This window comes from Petaurus breviceps, unplaced genomic scaffold (genome assembly GCF_028583685.1).
Source record: "Petaurus breviceps papuanus isolate PSGF00001 unplaced genomic scaffold, PetGlider_PUasm1.0 126, whole genome shotgun sequence".
Taxonomy (NCBI): domain Eukaryota; kingdom Metazoa; phylum Chordata; class Mammalia; order Diprotodontia; family Petauridae; genus Petaurus; species Petaurus breviceps.
In genome coordinates, this window is record NW_027185655.1 from 54,791,890 (window position 1) to 54,811,862 (window position 19,973).

The 19,973-nt window shown below is 36.6% G+C and overlaps 1 protein-coding gene across 26 annotated transcripts in view; it reads left to right on the forward strand.

Annotated features, from left to right (window-relative positions):
• IRF2 (interferon regulatory factor 2) overlaps positions 1 to 19,973 on the forward strand; it is a 141,740-nt gene that overhangs the window by 91,110 nt on the left and 30,657 nt on the right. For 16 of the 26 annotated variants that reach the window (XM_069096165.1, XM_069096227.1, XM_069096154.1 and 13 more), the window contains 3 exons: positions 12,003 to 12,102; positions 12,803 to 12,976; positions 13,247 to 13,293. In XM_069096165.1, the coding sequence (XP_068952266.1) occupies positions 12,003 to 12,102; positions 12,803 to 12,976; positions 13,247 to 13,293 (321 nt within the window). The remainder of the gene's footprint in view (positions 1 to 12,002; positions 12,103 to 12,802; positions 12,977 to 13,246; positions 13,294 to 19,973) is intronic. The other 10 variants (XM_069096298.1, XM_069096347.1, XM_069096330.1 and 7 more) reach the window with 1 other exon arrangement.

Below are 19,973 nucleotides of genomic sequence, written 5' to 3' on the forward strand. Positions count from 1 at the left end.
TGGTTTTTCTTTTAAACTCGGGCAGGGCCCCTCTGTTATATCTCTGAATGGCCAGGTTTCTGCTTAGGGCTTATATCAGGTTCATGGGACTACAAGTAGTTATCATTGTTACTCTGAGTACTCCAGGGTAGACTGGTTCTGGTCTTACGCTGGTTTTCTCAGCCCTGGTAGGCAATGGATGGAACCCTTGCCTGAAGTCAGGAAGACCTGAGAGTTCAAATGTAAACTTAGACATTTACTAACTGTGTGACCCTGGGCAAATCACTTAACTCTTGTTTGCCTCAGTTTCCTCAATCATAAAATGGAGATAATAATAGCACCTATCTCCCAAGATTGTTGTGAGGATCAAATGAGAACATGTGTGTATGTGTGTGTGTGTGTGTGTGTGTATGTATAGTTCCTGGCACACAGTAGGCACTTAATAAATGCTTGTTTCTTTTCTGATCTCACACAGAAGTTTCAACATTAGCATTTGCACTAGATACTTGGATGGGTTGACTCCAATCCTACCTTCTGTAAGAGGTCTTTCCTTCCTCCCTTCCCTCCCACTATTAATGTCTTTTCTCTGGTTATCTCTAATTTTTACCCTGTATGTACTTGTATGTACCCTTATACTTAGTTGTTTATACCCTTATACTTAGCTGTTTACATATTATCTCCTCCATTAGAATGTGAGCCCCTGGAGGACAGGGATAGTACTCATTTTTCTTCGTATCTCCTGCAATGAGTACAGAGTCTAACATATAGTAGGTGCTTAATAAATGCTTTTTGTCTTGACTCCTTCATGAAAAGCATCATCACTCACCTGTAGAACCATCTACCCTCATTAACACAATTTCTTTTTAAAATGAGAATGCATTATGGTGACCTGGGCTAAAGTTCATGCTGCTCTGGACCACTTTTTCATTTAAAATAAACCTTCTCCAAACTCTTTTTTTTTTTTTAAACATCCAGAATCATAGACTCTTTTAAAGTTAGAATCATTAGCTCTTAAAGCTGAAAGGACCATTAGATTTTGAGTTGGAGACCATCTCATCCAACCTTGTCCTTTTACAAGATGAGGAAACTAAGGCCCAGGGAAATTAAGTGACTTGCCCAGGGTCATCTTATAAACACTAATTTCCAGATGAGGAGACTGAGGCTCAGAAATGTGACATGACTTGGCCAAAGTCCCTTAATCAGCACTTCCCTTGTAAGCTTAAATATTTCATGGATAGTCACAGGAGGACAAGGAAAATGCTGGTCCTGTGGTTGAAGACTAGCCATAAGACCATTATGAGGAAAGAACAAACTATTTTAATGCTTTTTTTTTTTGTCCTTTGATCTTTTCCCCCCAATGGAAATAACCTCTTTGAAGACCAGACATTGGTCTTCTTGATAGCAGGTTTAGTGGGAACAGGCTCTCCAAGGAAACTCTTGTCCACACATGTGGTTTTCCATATTTCACTCATTTCTCTTATAGTTATAGTATCACTGTTCTTGCCAAAGTACATAGAACAAATTCTTTTGAAAGTTGGCACCTATAATAAACATGATATCTTTAGGCACTGAGTGTTTTGAGGCCAATTCTGGTACACACACACAGAAAAAGAATAAGTCCTTTCATGAAAACTCCTTCAGTATTTCTCTCTCTCTCTCTCTCTCTCTCTCTCTCTCTCTCTCTCTCTCTCTCTCTCTCTCTCTCTCTCTCTCTCTCACCCTCTCTCTCCCTCTGTCTCCCCCTCCCCCTCTCTCTCTGTCTCTCTCTGCCTCTCTGTCTCTGTCTGGCTGTCTTCTGTCTGTGTGTCTGTGTGTCTCTCTCCTCCCTCCTCTCTGTCTCTGTCTGTGTGTGTAAAATGTTTTTAAAAGTGCAATGGCCAGTTATGCTCTCTGTTTTCCAACACTGTGCCTTTTCATTTCAAAATACATGGACTTTAAAATAGAATGACCAAGGGCTGGTTTGCAAAGACTTTGATAATATTGGTGCTTCTTTACCAACTGTTGTCATGTTGAAGTGAAGCCAGATTTTCCCCTCAAAAGCTTTTGGCCCAGAGTCGGGAGACCTGGGATCGGTCTGGGCCTCAGATACTTAACACCCACACAAAATAACTGTCCATGTAGCCTTGAGCAAGTTACTTAACCCCAATTGATTAGGGGTGGCCAGGTGGCACAGTGAGGAAGAGCGTCGGCCCTGGTGTTGGGAGACCCGGGATCGGTTCCGGCCTCAGATACTCAGCACCCATACAAAAATAACTGGCCGTGTAACCTTGAGCAAGTTACTTAACCCCAATTGCTTTAAAAAAAAAACTTCTGGGAAACTCTGAGATGTCTTGAAATAGTTTTAGTTAAAACTGTGCATTTTGTCAAGCAAAGGTTCACCTGTGCTGGTTAAGCCTCTTGAAAGGGAGACTACAAAGGTGGTCCAGGATTTTCTGGATGATGGCACAGCTTTTTCCTCAGATTGCAAAAATGCTGTCTGCTTCACCTTGTGACCACCACCATCTGACCCATTTTGTCTAGTACTTAAAAATTTTTTTTAAAGTTTTGTTAATTTTTTTTAACATTATAAACACAGATTACTCCCACTTCAAGAAAGGTCTCATAACAAAGTAAAACAACTAAATAAAAATTAATATAGTGACCTCATCTGAAAAGGAATGCAACGTTTTACATCTGTGGCCTTCCTGCCACTACTCTCTGCATTTTAAAAATTAAAATAAAGCTGTTTTCTCTCACACACCTACCCCTACCCTCCACCCCATTGGTTAAAAAAAAGAAAGAGAAGAAAAGAAAAAAGGCAAGGGAAAGAAAAGAAAAACTAATTTCTTGTAGCAAATATTTGTAATCAAGCAAAACAAATTCCCTGTGGTTAAACACAAGAGTGGATATGTCTTATTCTGTGACCTAAATCCATCATCTCCCTGTCATAGATAGTCATGTTTCATCATCTGTCCTCTGACTGGATGATGGTGGTCATTATATGGATCATAGTTGTTACAACTTTCAGAGTTCTTTTTTATAGAGTCGTTATTGAATAAAATATTCTTCTGCTTCTTTTCATTCTATTCTTCATCAGTTTATAACAGTCCTCAAAACTGTTTCTTATGATATTATTGATGTGATAGTATAGATTGTTTACCTGATTCTACTCTCTTGTTTCTGCATCAGTTCATAAAAGTATCTCTATGTCAGAAATAATGTATTTTTTTTTCATTTTTTAGAGGAGAATAGTATTCCATCACATTCATATACCACAACTTATTCAGCCTTTACTTGATTGATGGGCATCTCTTTAATTTCCCGTTGTTTTCTGGCTCCCACAAAAGAGCTGTTATAATAAAGGTTTTTGTATATATAGGACCTTTTCCTCTTTCTTTAACAATCTCTTGTATATAAGCTGGGTCAAAGTTATACTGTTGAGACTTTTTGAGTATTATTCCACATTGTTTTCCATGATAGTTGTGCCTATTCATAGGTCTACCAACAATGCACCAATCTGCCTGTTTTCCCACAGCCCCTCTAGCATTTATGATTTTCTTTTTGTGTCATCTTTATGAATGGGAAGTAGGATCTCAGAACTGCTTGAATTTGCATTTCTCTGATTCATAGTGATCGAACATAAGGCTATAGATAGCCTGACTTTTTTTTTCCCCATGAGAATTGCCTGTTTATCTCAGACCATTTATTAATTGACAGATGGCTATTTTTCTATCTAAATTGGAATCAGTTCCTTAAATATCTGGAAAATAAGACCTTTATTAGAGAAACTTTTTGCAAAGAGTTTCCACCCACTAATTGTTCCCTTTTTAATCTCAGCTTTGTTAGATTTGTGTTTGTAAAATCCTTTTCATTTTATGTAACCAAAATTATCCATTTTAATCTCCTGTGATCCTCAATACTATCCTTTATTTGGTCATGAACTTTTCTTTTTTCCATAGATCTAATAGATATTGTTTATCTAATTTTACATCTGGGTGGTATGCTCATTAAGAGCTAATCTTTTTTTTTTTTCCTTTTGGAGGGCAATTGGGGTTAAGTAACTTGCCCAAGGTTACACAGCTAGTTTTTTTTTGCATTAAGTGTCTCAGGCCGGATCCGAACTTGGGTCCTCCTAACTCCGGGGCCGGCACTTTACTCACTGCACCACCTAGCTGCCCCACTAATCATTTTTTAAGATATGAAGTGCTGGTTTAAACTTAATTTTCTCAGAAATTTTTCTCAAATAGCAAATCCTTATTTTAGTAGCTACAATCTTTTTATCAGATACCTAGAATTTTAAATATATTTGTTTCTATCTGTGGTATACCTAATCCATTCTACCTCGTAGATCTCTCTGCTTTTTAAGCAGTTCTAAATTGCTGTAATAATTAATACTTTGAAGTATAATTTGAGATTTGACATTGCTAGGTCCCCTTAGTTCCCATTTCTTTTTACTTTTTTTCTTTAGATTTTTGAACTTTTCCCCCTCCAAATGAATTTTGGGATCTTTTTTTCCTACTTCTATTAAAAATCCTTTGGTAGTGATTGGTATAGCTTTGAATAAAATAATTTAGGTAGTGATGCCATTTTTATTATATTGGCTTATTCTACTGATGAGCAATTAATGTTTTTCCAATTATTAAGGTTTGTTTTTATTTCCCTAAACATTTGTTTGTAGTTATTCTCTGAAAGAAAGACTATTTAGTATTTTATGTATTCTGTAGTAATTTTAAGTGGGATGTTTCCATGTAGTGCTGGCTTTTTGAGTATTATTTAGAATACTAATGATTTGTGTGGATTTATTTTATATCCTGAAAGTTTGCTGAAATAATTCATTGTTTCTATTAAGTTTTTAGTTGACTTTTTAGGATTCATTAAGTACACTTTCATGCCATTTCCAAACAGAAAAAAATTTGTTTCTTTCAGACCCATAGTTATTCATTTTAATAATTTCTTTTTCTCTCCTTATTGTTATAGCCAACATTTCTAAAACTATGTCAAATAGAAATGATGAAGAATAGTTTATTATTTGTAATAGTAGCACCTTTAAAATATATTATTTGTCATTTTAGGGAAAAGTCCACTTATTCCTATGTTTTCTGATGATTTGTTTATAACAAATGGATATTATAATTTGCCAAAAACTTTTTTGGCATCTATTGATAGAATTATATGATCTTTGTTTATTTTGTCATTATTGAATTTTTTTATTGAATTTTTATTGAATTTTATTGAATTCATGGTTTTCCTAATAATATACCAACCCTACATTTCTGGTATAACTCCAGCCTGGTCATAGTCTATAATCTTGTGATATGTAGGTATCCCTCAGAGTTCTGTCCTGAGCCCTCTTCTCTTCTCCCTATCTTCCTCTCTCCCTATCTATTCTCTATCATCTATCTATCTCCTTCCTTATCATCTATCTATCTATCTATCTATCTATCTATCTATCTATCTATCTATCTATCTGTCTGTCTGTCTGTCTGTCTGTCTGTCTGTCTGTCTGTCTGTCTATCTATCTATCTATCTATCTATCTATCTATCTATCTATCTATCTATCTACTATCTGCCCATTTCCTGTCTCCTTCTCATCATCCATCTTCTCATCTGATCATTCATTCATCCACCCATCTGTCTGTTTCTTTTTATCTTATTGCTGAGGCCATAGGAGTTGACTTTTAGAGCTTTCCTACTTTGCGGTTCAGATCAAGTTGAGGACCTTTCCTTTACCCTGATATATTTTTTCCTTTATTCCTTCTCCTTCAGAAGGACACAAAAGCTTTTCCACTCTTGTGATCATTCTTAATTGAAGCCCTTTCCTCTAGATGAGAAAAAAGAGGAAGAAAAACCTTTTCTTTAACCCTTACTTAAATATGAGAAAAATCTCCTCTGGTGGGAAAGACCTAGTTGAGGCCATTTCCTTGATGGGAAAAATAAGAATTAGTTAAGGTCATTTTCTTCCACAGTTAGAAAAAATCTAAATTCAGCCCGACTGAAGGTTTTTTCCCTACTTTTTTCCCACTAAGTTAATTTTTTTCTTAGTCCATAGATTTTATTTTGTTTTGTTTTTCTTGTCTTCTTAGAACCAAAGTCTGTCAGTTTCACATTAGCTCTTCAGCTGATTTCTTCCTGTGGGGGTTACTTAAATTTAGAAACTTAAAATCATAATGATAGGAAATCAGAAATAAGGAGATTCAATACTTCTGATTTATCATACAACCTTACCTTCCTCCACAATATACTTCATATACGGGTTTTCCTTTCCTCACCCACTTTAACCACTATTTCTTTTTGTCCAGAGTATTATTAAGAGTCTCCTAAAAGTTTCCATGTCTCTAGTCCATCCCCCTTCCAATCCATCTTCCTTAGAATTGCCCAAATCATCTTCCTACTGTACTACAATTATCACATCTTGTCTATATTGAAAAATCATCCATGGCTCTCCATTGTCTCGCTGATTGAGATCCTGGCATCCAAAGTCCTGCACACCCATCCAATTTTTTTTTCCGCTGTTGTTATTTATTCTGTAATCTGTCCAAAATGGACTTCTCTCTGTTCCTTGTTCTGATCTTGCCCTTCTGGTTTCTGTGCTTTTGTTCATCTCATCTTCCAGACTTCACATAGCCTCTCCCATCCCTTAAAGTTACTCCTATTTTGAAAGCTTTCTCCATGAATCCTTCACTGTTTTCAGCCAGGTAAACATTATCTTTCCTTCCTGTTCCTGTTCAGGTATATGTTGGACTGCTTGACCCCTAAAGTTCCTTCTAACTAAATCAGAGATTTTATAATTCTTTGATGTCAGTTTCTACCTCCCTTTTGCCCCTGTTATGTGTACAAAAGGCCTGTCAGATTGGAAGCTTCTCGAAGCCAAGAACTGTTATTTTTTTTTCCATTTTTGTATTCCATACACCTAGAACAGTGGCTTGCTCTTAAATGGTTGACCACCTTCAGTTTAATTCTACAAATATTTATTAAGCACTTACTCTGTGTAGGGAACTATATTAGATACTGTTGATAAAAATATGTATTACAAATACAGCTCTAAAGTGCTTATGATTTGATAGTGGGAAAGAAATATACACAAATAACTTATATCTTGAATGAAGGGAAGGGGGAGGGAATAAGCATTTCTATAGCACCTGCTATGTGGCAGGCACTGTGCTAAGTGCTGGAACAATGAATGAATGAAAAAAATTTATTAAGTACTTACTACATGTGAATATATGTATATAAAATGTTAAATTATATATTAAAATATTAAATATTTCAAAACATGTATATATAAACTTATACACACATGTGTATCTATACATATATAAATACATGTATATGTCGATATATACATATGAAATATTTGAACAAAGTATATATACATATATTAAAATATGTATATTAAAATATATATCTACAAATTATATATGCATATATAGTAAGTATATTTATGCACATATAAGAAGTGCATAATATTTTTCATTAATTACAAACACATACAATCTATAATATAAACACTTTGCTAAATGCTGGAAATACAAATCAAATAAGTGAGGCAGTCCCTGTTCTCAAGAGGTTCCCATTCTAATTGAGGGAAAACACAGAAAAGAAAGTTCTGCTTTTGTGGATGAAAAATCCCCGAATTCTTAAGGGTGCAGCTAATAATAATGGCAGATAATAAAGCCTAGTCATCCTTAGGTTACAACAATAGATCAGGTAACCATTCCAAGGGTCTTCAGGGTATAGAGGCAAGAGAGATGTTAAATCCTAGGGATCTTCCAAAATATTAGATGGAATAGAATTGGTGCCTCTCATCTCTTTCAAGCTCTATGAACCATCAAACAACCACACTGGGTTTTGGGCTGCCTGTGCTAGGAGAGAGGGCAAGGTAGAAAGGATGACCTCAATGGTAGTAGGTCTTCTCATTCCACCCCTCCTCAATCCCAAATGTATTCTGTTTTGGCTTCAGGTCTTGAAAGGGGATGAGGGGGGAAGGGTTTCTCATAGTAGCAGGCAGTCCTGTGTCCAGCTATCCCTGTTATGTTCCATGGAAAAAAAGGAATTCAAATAGGTTATGACAAATTGAAAGATGGAGTGTATTGGGGGGAGGTGGAAAGGAATTATCACTTAATCTGGCCCCTGAAGAAAGACTAAGTAGAGCAAGACAGAGGATCAGGGTGGAGGGAGAAGTAGTTAATTCAGATATATGTGTGTGACAGAATGAACAAAAGAAAATTGCCTAATTACTTCCATTGAGCCTTCCCTTGTTGTCAAAGGATCTGACTGATAGCAAGTTTATTTATTTCCAGTTTGCACTGTGATCTTATTTGTTGCCTGGTTATCTGTTTATAATCTCCACACCTAATTCCTTGGGCTGAAACAAGTTTGGAATTCTTCTTGCATTCCAAGGTATATTAGGGCAGGATGATCTTAGATCTGCAGCTGGAAAACATCTTAGAAAGATTTAATGTGGCCTCTTCATTTTACAGTTGAGGAAACTAAGTCCCAGTGACCTTATGTTACTCACCTAATTTTACATAGATAATTGGTATCAGTGGCAGAAGTTATACCAAAGTGTTCTGACTCCAAATCCAGGACTTTTCCCATTGTATCATGAAAAACAGATGAAGTCTTCAAGAAATATTAGACTGTCTGGTCTGTCTATTCTTTGAACAATAATAACAGTAACACATTTTTTATGTACCTCTGAAATTTACAGATAGTTTTCCTATGAAGAAGATAATATAAATCTTATGTCCCCATTTTACAGATGGGCTGTTGCTATTCTAAGAGTGAATTCAGAGTATATCCCAGGATGATTATAGATTTATCATCTATTTGAGGCACATGGTAGAAATTCCTTACAAATGAGTTCTTTTTTAAAAAATTATTTAATTAAACAATCCAAACTTAAATATCAAATGAAACAAGCATTTCCATTTACATTCTAGGACAGAGGGAATGAGCTATATGTGAATTCCTCATTATAGCAAAATTTCTTCACCAATTAAAATTAAAAATTAAATTAATTAAAATTAAAATTTTTAAAAATTTAAAATTATTTTTTAATTTTAAAATTAAATTATATCTTAAAATAATATAATGATTAATTATATATGATAATGAAATTAAATTAAAATTTTAAATTAAGTAACATTAAAATTAAACAAATTTGAAATAAAAAATAATACTTATGTTGTAGTGAAAATTCAAAGGGAAAGGGCAGATCAGTCTGTTAAAGGTTATTTTAATAATATATTGGCTTCAAGTTGTCTGACAGAAGCAGAGTAGGTTTGAGCCCAGTGAACTTGCCCCAGTTCCCTCTGTAAAATGATGGCTTGGATTCAGTGATCTCCAAAGTCTCTTTCAACTTTAAATCTGAGGAGGTAATAAGATCATCAATAATACAATGTTACCTTAAAGGAAAAAAGTTTATATAAGCTTCTCAGCAGCCACATCATAAGAGACTGTAGTTAATTAAAAATTCCCCTTCGATGTGGGAAAACTGGGACACTGATGCACTGTTGGTGGAATTGTGAACTGATCCAACTCTTCTGGAGAGCAATTTGGAACTATGCCCAAAGGGCTATAAAACTGTGCATACCCTAGCTGGGTCTATATCTCAAAGACATCCAAAAAAAGGGAAAAAGACCTCTTTGTACAAAAATATTTATAGCAGCTCTTTTTGTGATGGCTAAGAATTGGAAATCAAAAGGGATTTTGACAACAGAACAAGCTGTGGTATATGATGTAATGGAATATTATTGTCCTGTGAGAAATGATGAGCAGCATGATTTCAGAAAAACCTGAAAAGACTTACGTGAACTGATGCAAAGTGAAGTCAACAGAAGCAGGAGAATGTTGTATACAGTAACAGCAATATTGTTTGATGAAGAATTGTGAATGACTTGCTATTCTCAGCAATACAAATGATCCAAGAAAATCCCAAAGGACTAATGATGAAGCATGCTATCTGCCTCCAGAGAAAGAACTAATATTGATTGAAACAGATTGAAGCATGCTATTTTTCATTTTCTTTCTTTAATTTTTTTCTTTTACTTGAGACTTCTTGCTCAGAATGACTAATATGGAAATGTTTTACATAATCGCATAAGTATAAAACCTATATCTGATTGCTTATTGTCTCAGGGAAGAAGGGAGGAAGGAATAGAATTTGGAACTCAAAACTTTAAATAAAAATGTTTAAAATTTTTTTACTACAAAAAAAGTTAAAAATAAATAGTAATTTGAAAAACCCTCTCCTTTTTTTCCACCATGGACTTCTTTTACCACTCCTCACTTTTGTACTTTTGTATTTTTAAAAAATGGAATTAGAAGTTTTTATTTGTGTCCCTGTCCAGTTTTACTTTGTTTGGTTCAGTATATTGAGATCTTTTGAAGGCTAATTTATCTTGTAATGAGTAAGCTCTTCTCCATCCCTTATGCCCTCACCCTCCTCCCTGGTCTCCATTATTTGGGAAAATACATCTTATGTTCAATTACCTGATAAATTCTCACTGCCTTTGTGACTTAGGGAAAAATCACTTAGACTCCCTGAGTCTCCATTTCTTCATCTGTAAAATGGAACATTAGATTAGATAAATCTCCATGTTCCTTTAGCCCTAAATATTATTATCCTTGGACAGTTAGGTGATGCAGTGCATAGAGTGTTGGTCCTAGAGTCAGGAAGAATCATCTTTCTCAGTTCAAATCTGGCCTTAGGCACTTAGCTGTGTGACCCTGGGCAAGTCACTTACCCCTGTTTGCCTCGGTTTCCTCATCTGTAAAATGAGCTGTGGAAGGAAATGACAAACTACTCCAGTATCTTTGTCAAGAAAACCCCACATGGGGTTCTGAAGAGTCAGACATGCCCAAAAAATGACTGAACAGAAAAAAATGATTATTCTTGTCCATTGTAGAGAATTATTTACAGAATCCTGCTTACTCCTTTTTCATCTTTTCATCAAGCGCATAGATCTGATAGATTTAGAATGGAAGGGACCTCAGAGGTCTTGTAATCCAATGTACTCATTTTACAGATGAAGTAACAAGTGAAAGTTATCCAAATTCACATAATTTGTAATTGGAAGAGTCATGATTTAAACCCAGGTCCTTTGAGGTTGAATTGAGCACCCTTTCTGCTTTACTAGATGCAAAGACTCATAAAAATTTTGTAAACATGAGAAAGTAGGCACGTGTATTAGTGTTTACTTAGTTCTCAGTTTGTTTGGGAATTGTATCATCTGTTGTTTTTTTCCATTCTTTTGTAGTCTTTCTCTTTGAGATATCTTTGAAAGTGGATCCCTGGGTGCCTTTAAAATTGTGTCAGTTCCAGCATTGATGTATGTATGTATGTATGTGTGTATGTATGTATGTATGCATGCATGCATGCATGTATGTGTGTGTGTTTCTATACTCTGCAGATGATCTTCCTGACTCATTTTCTTGAATTCTTCCCCCTGCTGCCCATCAGATACTAAGATATTAGAGTCCAGATGGGATCAGTCCATTATTACCAGTAATGAGAATACAATATCATAGAAATAATGGCAGAGAGCATCCAAGTCATTTCTATTTGTTGTCTTCCTTTTGGTTTTCATCTCTAAGTGCTCTTGGAATGATCAAGCTTAGTTGGGTCCTGTGCTGGATTTTCTACAGGTTCTGGAGATAAATTGATGAAGTAAATAGAAATTTTGGTCATCTCACAGTGATGTGTGCTAGAGGAAAGGAAAGGAAACATAGATAATACTGAACATCAAAGAGTCTAAACACCATTTGCCTTTGACTTTGGAATGTGTTCCACTCTGTCAGACATACATTCAGGATCCACCTGGCCTCCATCGTCATCTGAAATGTCCTTGTAATATATGTTCTGGGCCTCACATATGTTTAGAGCAGTATGGAGTAGAGTAGTGTCTGGCTTGCTAGGAGTAATCCAGAGAAATAGTAAGAGATTCTCAGGAAAATAGAGTTAATCAGTTATGATTTTAGGATAGTGTTCAAATTGTGGACCAAAATTGATGGCTGTAGTTCTCCTTTACTTTAATTTCCAGGAGAAGAAGATTTTTCAGATCCCTTGGATGCATGCTGCACGACATGGGTGGGATGTTGAAAAAGATGCTCCTCTCTTTAGGAACTGGGCAATTCACACAGGTATGAAAACACCCTTTATTTTCCGGGGTGTGTGACCAGGGGGATGATATGCTGTGTTCCCCATTGTCATCAGAAATCACAAAATATCTTAGATTCTGGTCTCATGCAAATATCTGTGAATAATGCAACGATTCAGTCCCAGACACCTCAGAGTTACATGGGGCATGGACTTCATCACCCAGCAGGCACGTTCCGTTTAGCCCTTATAAAGTGCCCTTATGAAGAGACTTCATGTAATTTCCAGTGCTGAAGTGCCCTGGTCATAGTCAACAGTTGTCTGTCAGAAAGGTCATCCATTCTGACCAATGACATTGAGTTTAACTTGGATTTTAAAAAAATTATTAGAAATTTCACACATCTTATATATTCCTGATTGGTTTCAATCCCAGGGCAGTCATATGTAGGCAGCTAGGTGGTATAGCGGACAGAATGGTGGGCTTGAAGTCAAGAAGACCTGAATTCAAATCCCCCCCAACACTTAATAGCAGTGTGACCGTAGGCAAGTCACTTTCCTCTCTCATCTTCAGTTTCCTCATGTGTAAAACAGATACAATAGTACCTACCTCACAGGGTTGTTGTGAGGATCTAGCAGAATAATCTGCATCATGTGCTTTGTAAACCTTAAAACTCTCTATAAATGCTTGCTATAATTGATTACTTAATTTTGTTTATGTTTCTTTCCCCTTTGCTACCGCATTAGGAAAACACCAACCAGGAGTAGATAAACCAGATCCAAAAACATGGAAGGCGAATTTTCGATGTGCTATGAACTCCTTGCCTGATATTGAAGAAGTGAAGGATAAAAGTATAAAGAAAGGAAACAATGCCTTCAGGGTCTATAGGATGCTACCATTATCTGAAAGACCTAAGAAAGGTAGAGAAGGATACTCAGGGGCTCCCAGGGGACCCCTCACATCCCTGCCCGCACTCTCAGTCTACGCACCATAATTTTCTTCCGTAGCCATTCCAAATATGGAACCTTCTGCTCTTAACTCGCAGACGTAAAATCACCTTTATTTAATCTCCCTCCTTACAGATGAAAGGATCTGGTCCACTGAGATCTGCCAAACCTGTTCAGTGTAAGGGAAATGTTTGTACTTGCATCCTTCCTAGATTATAATAAAATTACCTTTTGTCACTACAGGAAAGAAAACAAAGACAGATAAAGAAGACAGAGTTAAGCACATTAAGGTAATTTTTAGTTATTAAAAATATAAGGACAATGTGACAGTCATTTTAATGAGTGTTTCATGAACACAAGTAACTGAAATGTCTATAGTGCATTTCCATTTATGTTTTTTCATGAGTCAGGAAATGTGGGTTCACATTTTGGCTCTAGACCACAGACGAATCATTCTGTCTTCGGAGTGTCAATTTTCTTCATCTTTAAAATGGGCATAGTAATACTTATACTACCAGTACCGCAGGATTGTTGTGAAGGGAAATGCTTTGTAGATCTCAAAGTCTCATAAAAATGTTTTTTTTTTTTAAGTAGAAAACTGTAGATCAGAATATACCCACATATCCCTTGCTTACTTAAAATTGACAGCAGAATTTTGGACCTATCAATAAACTATTTTAAGTCATGGATTCACTGTAAAAAATAATAATTACCCCCCCCCCATTTTTGAATTTTGAACTCCTTCCTTTCCCTCCTGTCCTTCCTACATTCCTACCAACAGCAGGAATGCTTGGCAACACTATATTCTGATTAACAACCTGCTTCTTTCTGATAATGACTAGTATGTTTCTGGACCCACAGATAGAATTCTGCCATATTGAGGGCCCCTGATGAAGATGATATTCACCAATTAAATAAACAACTCATAAGGCTGAAAAAAAATGTGGTTCTAGACACAGACTGTACACTACCTGGCCTTGTCAGATATGATGCTTTAAGTCCCCTACAATTTCCAGTAGCCACTAAAGATCTTGTGATGAGTTAAATGTCTAAGCAAGTTTACACCTTTTAGCTATACATATAAGAGTCAGCAGGATTATCTAATGCAATTTTAAAATTGTACAGATTAGGACACTGAGGCCTAGAGAGGTTTTGTAATTTGTCCCAAATTACTCTCAGTTGCTGGCTGAGCTTGATTAGGCCTCCTGATACCTAGTTCAATTTTTTAAAAGTTTTTTCCCTTTAGGATGCTTATAAATTTTTTTTTATATGATGTCTATGATTTCGTTGGTATAGCGAATGTCCAGTGAAGGACTGACTCCTTCTCCCGATGTAGTTCAGCATCTGCCCTTGCAAATTACAGATTCCTTTGAAAGTTACTTGGGGACATACAGCCACCATGTATCAAAGACAGCACTTGAACTCAGGTCCTCCTCCAAAGATAACTTTCAATCTGCTACACTGCCCTGCCTCTATTAGGAAGCTTAAAAAAAACACATAAGTATTATCAAGCAAAAACATCTGGAAAGGGTCCAGTTTAATTAATGGAAAGAAATGGGGAAAAATTATCTTACATGTGAAACTAAAGGCATTAAAAAGCATTTGACTTTATTGAGAAATATCTACTAAACTGCTAAAATTGTGTTGTCTTTATAATGGTAAAAAAAAAAATGAGATGGGGTAAGATAGGTAAATATTCTGCCCAGGGTTTCTAGTATTGTATTAATATTTCACATTCAGTATTTTAACATTTGCTCTTTACTTACTTTACTAATATTATTGATACTTCATTAGTTTTATTTTTATAAAATTGTCATTTTTCTCCATTTGGGGGTGGAGGTGAGGTTACCTGGTTTATATTTTTTCCCCATTGAAAAGAAATTCTGATTTTATAAATATATCTATTTTATAAATATATTATTTACACTATAAATAATACCCAGTGTGTTTATCCCTATTGAAATGAAACTCTGATTTCATAAATATATGTGTATTTAACATATGTATACATATACATACTTTATATATACCCATTATATATTATTCCCATTGAAATGAAACTCTAATTTTACAAATATTTATTTATCTATACTTTATAAATACACACAAATATTATAAATACATGCCCAGTGTATATTTTCCCCATTGAAGTAAAACTGATTTTATAAATATTTATGCATATTTATGCACATAGATGCACACATAGATGTCTCTCTCTCTCTCTCTCTCTATATATATATATACACACATACATACACTTTGTAACTATATACTCAGTGTATATTTTTCCCCCTTGAAATGAAATTCTGATTTTCTTTTGGAAAAGTTGCACTTGCTTAACATTCCTTTTTACAATGAACTCTGTTGGAACGCATCTTTTCCATTAATGCAGTTGCATTCATTTAGCATTTATTAAGCAGCTCCTTATTTCCTGCAGGGTGCCTACTGCATTCAATGAGCATCAAATAAGGGATTACTGCAATGAATAGATACTGCAGATTGACAGACTTTGTGTTTATCTGCAGTGGTAAAGTTAGGGTAGTGTTTAGCATTTTGGAAACGGTCATGGTGGTGGTTTGGAGCATTTGGAGCTAGAAGAGACTGCTAGGGATCTGCTCAAACATCTCTCATTTTACAGATGAGGAAACTGAGGCACAGAAAGGTTAAACAACTCATCCATGGTGATACAGGATAAAAAAAGGAATAGAGGCATGATTCAAACTCAGGTCATTTGACTTCCAATACAATGCTATTCCTAGGGTACTCTACCTGCAAATACAATTAATTAGCCGACACTTAGCACATCTGGGCCGAGCTTCGGGATTTTACCTGGTTCACTGAGCTCTCACCATCCAGGTGTGGCAGCAATCTTCATTCCCACATAAACCCCAGTCACCTGTCATTGAGACTGGCTCAGGATTTGTCAGTTCTATAAGTAGGGGAGACACTGGCCAAGACTAGAAGAAAGTGGCATTTTGCAGAGTGCCTGAGTACTCTGGGACCTTAGCATAGTGCTAGGTTCCATTGTGGGTAGGAGCCCTGACTTGGAGTCAAGAGGACGCGAGTTCAAAGCCAGCTTTAGACACTTATTAACTGTATGACCTTGAGCAAGTCACTTAACCTCTCGCAGCCCCAGTTTCTTCATCTGTAAAATGCTGATAGTAATAGTGCAGGGTGGATAATGGATATAAAGCACTTTTTGAGCCTTAAGGTGCTGTGTTAATGCTCACCAGTATCATGCAGCAAGGTGTGGGTCTTAAAAAGAGCTTGCATTTTAGTTGGTGAATCAAGATGAACACATTTGATAAGGTAATAAGCAGTGCTAGATGGCCCATAGGTCAGTTCAATACTACACAGAATGTGGCTGATAAAGGGAACTTTAAATGTGAACTGAAGGTGATAAATATTATAATTATCATTGAGATTTGGTGGGATGATGCTCATGACTTGGCAAGGTAAATATCTTATTCAAAAGAAATGTCCCTGAAAGATAAATACTTGCATAGAAAATTGAGGGCGGTAGCCTGATAGAGAGATCATTGGAGTAAAGATGAAAAAAAAAAAGAAGTAAAAATATTAATGTTGTGGGGGTTATGTGCCACACCACCAGCCAGGAGGCGATTGGTGGTCAGGGGTGTCATGAAGGGTTGACTGAATTGGGCGAAACTAGACGTGACAACTTCCTAATTACCTTCTAATCTTGGGTTCTTTGGCTGAATGAAATAGGAAGTCATTGAACGTTTTTGAGCAGAGCTTTATTTGAGGTCACTTAGAGTCATGGTAGTGTGTAGGACAGATTGGAGGGGACAGTTGGGTTCAGGCAAGCCAGCTGAAAGGCTCTTAATCAATGAATTATCAAGCACTTATTAATCACTGATTATGTAACAGGCAATGTTCTAGGCACTGGGATGATAAATAAAAAGAATGAATGAATGAATCCCTGCTTTTGAATCAATCTTTGCTCTTGAGGACCTTATAAGCAATCGTGGTTAAGTAACTTGCTCAAGGTTACACGGCCAGTTATTTCTGGGTGTGGTGCTAAGTATCTGAGCCTGGATTTGATCCAGGTCATCCCAACACTGGAGCTGGTGCTCTTACTCGCTGAGCCACCTGGCCGCCCCTAAGCAATTGGGGTTAAGTAACTTGCTCAAGGTTACACGGTCAGGTGTTTCTGGGTGGGTGCTAAGTGTCTGAGCCCGGATTCGATCCACATGTCATCCCGACACTGGAGCCGGTGCTCTTACTCACTGTGCTACCTGGCCTCCCCGAGGACCTTATATTCTAATAGGGGAGATAAGAGGTACATAAAAAACTGCAAGTATATGCAGAATAAATACAGTTGTTCAATACAAGTTTGAGAAGAAAAGCAAGAGCAGTTGGGGAGGATCGGGAAAAGCTTTATTCAGAGGGCTATGCTTGAGCTGAGTCTTGAAGGAAAGATGAGATTCTAGGAGGCAAGGATGAGGAATAAGGACATTCCAGGCATGGCGAGTGGCTGGTGCAAAGACTTTGAGATGGTCGATGGAGTGTTGTGTTTGAGGAGCAGGGATAAGGCCAGTTTTCCTGAATCATCATTAGATTGAAAAGATGGCAACTTCAGTTTTAAATATGTTGAGTCTGAGGTGACATTCAGTTGGAAAGAAGCAGAAAGAAGGCAGGGGTGATGAATGTCTGATTGCTTTCTCAGTGCATGAGGGAGAGGCTGGAGGGAGGGAGAGAATTTGGAACTAAAAAATTTTTTTAAAAGAGTTTGAAAAAAAGAAGATAGAAAATTTAGAGTCATTTACATAGGAATGAGAGTTGAAGCTGTAAGAGCTAGTAAGATCTTCAAATTGGATCCATTTTCACATCTCTTCCTTCATTTCATGATAGATAGGTTGGATGGGTATTCACACTCCCATTTTATGTATGTAAGAGAGAGACAGAGATGGAGAGACACAGAAGAGAGACAGAGAGAAATAGACTGAGGCTCAGAAACTAAGTGACTTGCCAAAGGTCACAGAACTAGTAAATGGCAGAACAGAAACTATGACTCAGGTTTCTTAATCGTTGGCTCTGTTCTCTGTTGATTGAATTTAATTGACCAAACATTTCTTCGGTGTAAAGCACCATGTTAGACATAGGGAATATAGAGACAAAAACGAGCTGATCCCTTTCCCCAAGGACTGTACAGTCCATGAGAGAATACACCATGTATACAGATACATAAATATGAGGTCATTTGGGCAGAGAATGTGCATGACTATGGTTAATCCCTCTTCCTGTTAGATCACATTGCCTTTCCAGACTCTCCTTTTCCTTCCTCTTTCCTTCTTTTTTCTTGCATGTTTCTCACCCCTTCCCCATTGCTTTAAGTGACAATATAAATAAACATAAAATACTTTATCAATCCCTATATATGGTTCCTTTTTAGCCAAACTTTCTTTATTTCTGTTCCTCACACACAACACTAATTCTTTGTTTCTGTGACTTTGCATTGGACAGAAATAGACTTCGTTCCCCATCCCTGCCTCTTAGGATCCCTTCTTTTCTTCGAGACTCCACTTGGGCATCACCTTCTGCATGAAGCTTTTCCTGATCTCCCCAAGTGGTCTTGCTTCACCTCCCAAACTGCTATCTTGTATCAAATGAATTTGTATTTATTCTGAATATGCTTATATATGTACGTGTACGTCTTGTCTCTCCATTAGAATGTAAGCACCTCAAGAATAAGAATTTTTTTCATCTGATTTTCCTCCACTTTCCCTTCCTCTCTCCTCCTCGTGTTTCTACTCTTTTCCTTTCCCCATTTCTCCCTCTCTACTCTTCCCCTCCTCATGTCTCCCCTATCTCTTTTGTCACCCTCTTGTCCCTTTCCCTCTCTTCTTCTCTCATACAATTTCCACATTTTAGTTACTTGAAATCAGTGAAATGTTAAGTCAAAAGGATTCAGCATGCAAAAACTCAAGTATCTTTGTAGAATTTATGAAAATACATGTTTTGCCATTTTGAGACAGTTCTTCTCTAATCCCACATTGGAGGGGTGATTAAACCCCTATTCATCCTTAAGTTCATGAGCCAGTTGGTTAGCATCTATCTTAACTACTTAATTAATTTTCTACTTATGCTCATCTCTACCTTGAAAAAAACAGATATGTGACAGTCAGCATCAGACATCTGTCTCATTGGGCTCTATCCCCCTCAAGGCACCAATGGACATTTCCATCATAGGCGGTTTCAATATCATTCTCAATTATTTTGACAAATGATTGCTCCTTTCAGAATTTGTTCCATGATTCTTTTTCTTACAAGTTACACAATTGCCATAGTGGGAGGGGAACCCTCCAGATTTACCTGGGAGCACAGTTTTCTAGCCAACCCTTCTGAAAACCAAACAGCAACTCAGGATAGACTTCCCCATCCTGATTTCTTTGATTAAGTCAAGTACTGATAACTTTAAATATGAAAAATTACATTTTTTCTCATTCCTAAAAGAAGTCCTCCTTTTAAAATCTGTCATGGCACATGTTCTGACTCTGAATGTTCAAAGGTTAGGCCAGCAGAGCACAGACTTTGGCAATTTTTCCTTTAATTGGAAATACTACAAGGGCAGACCAGCTAATGTGCCTCTCACTGGAATACCAGCATAGCTAAGTTTCCAAAAGATTGGCTCATCATCAGAAAGTTGACCCCCAAGTCATGAGTTGTTTTGTCCAGCAACTTATAATGACTGTCTACTGAGGTATGGAGGGGTTATAATATGAGTAGGCAGATGAAATAACCATACAAATGAAATCATGGACTCTTTAAAAATACTGATTTCATTTTAGGTATGGTCCTCAAGGGGCAGCCCAAGTGTAATAAGTTAACATACATGTAAGGAAGGCCTTTTTATAAGACCTAATAGTGTTAGAATTTCTGGGCTTGTTTCTCTCCCTCCAATTCTACTTTTGAAGAGTGATTGGCCCATGTTATATTTCCCAGACACTTA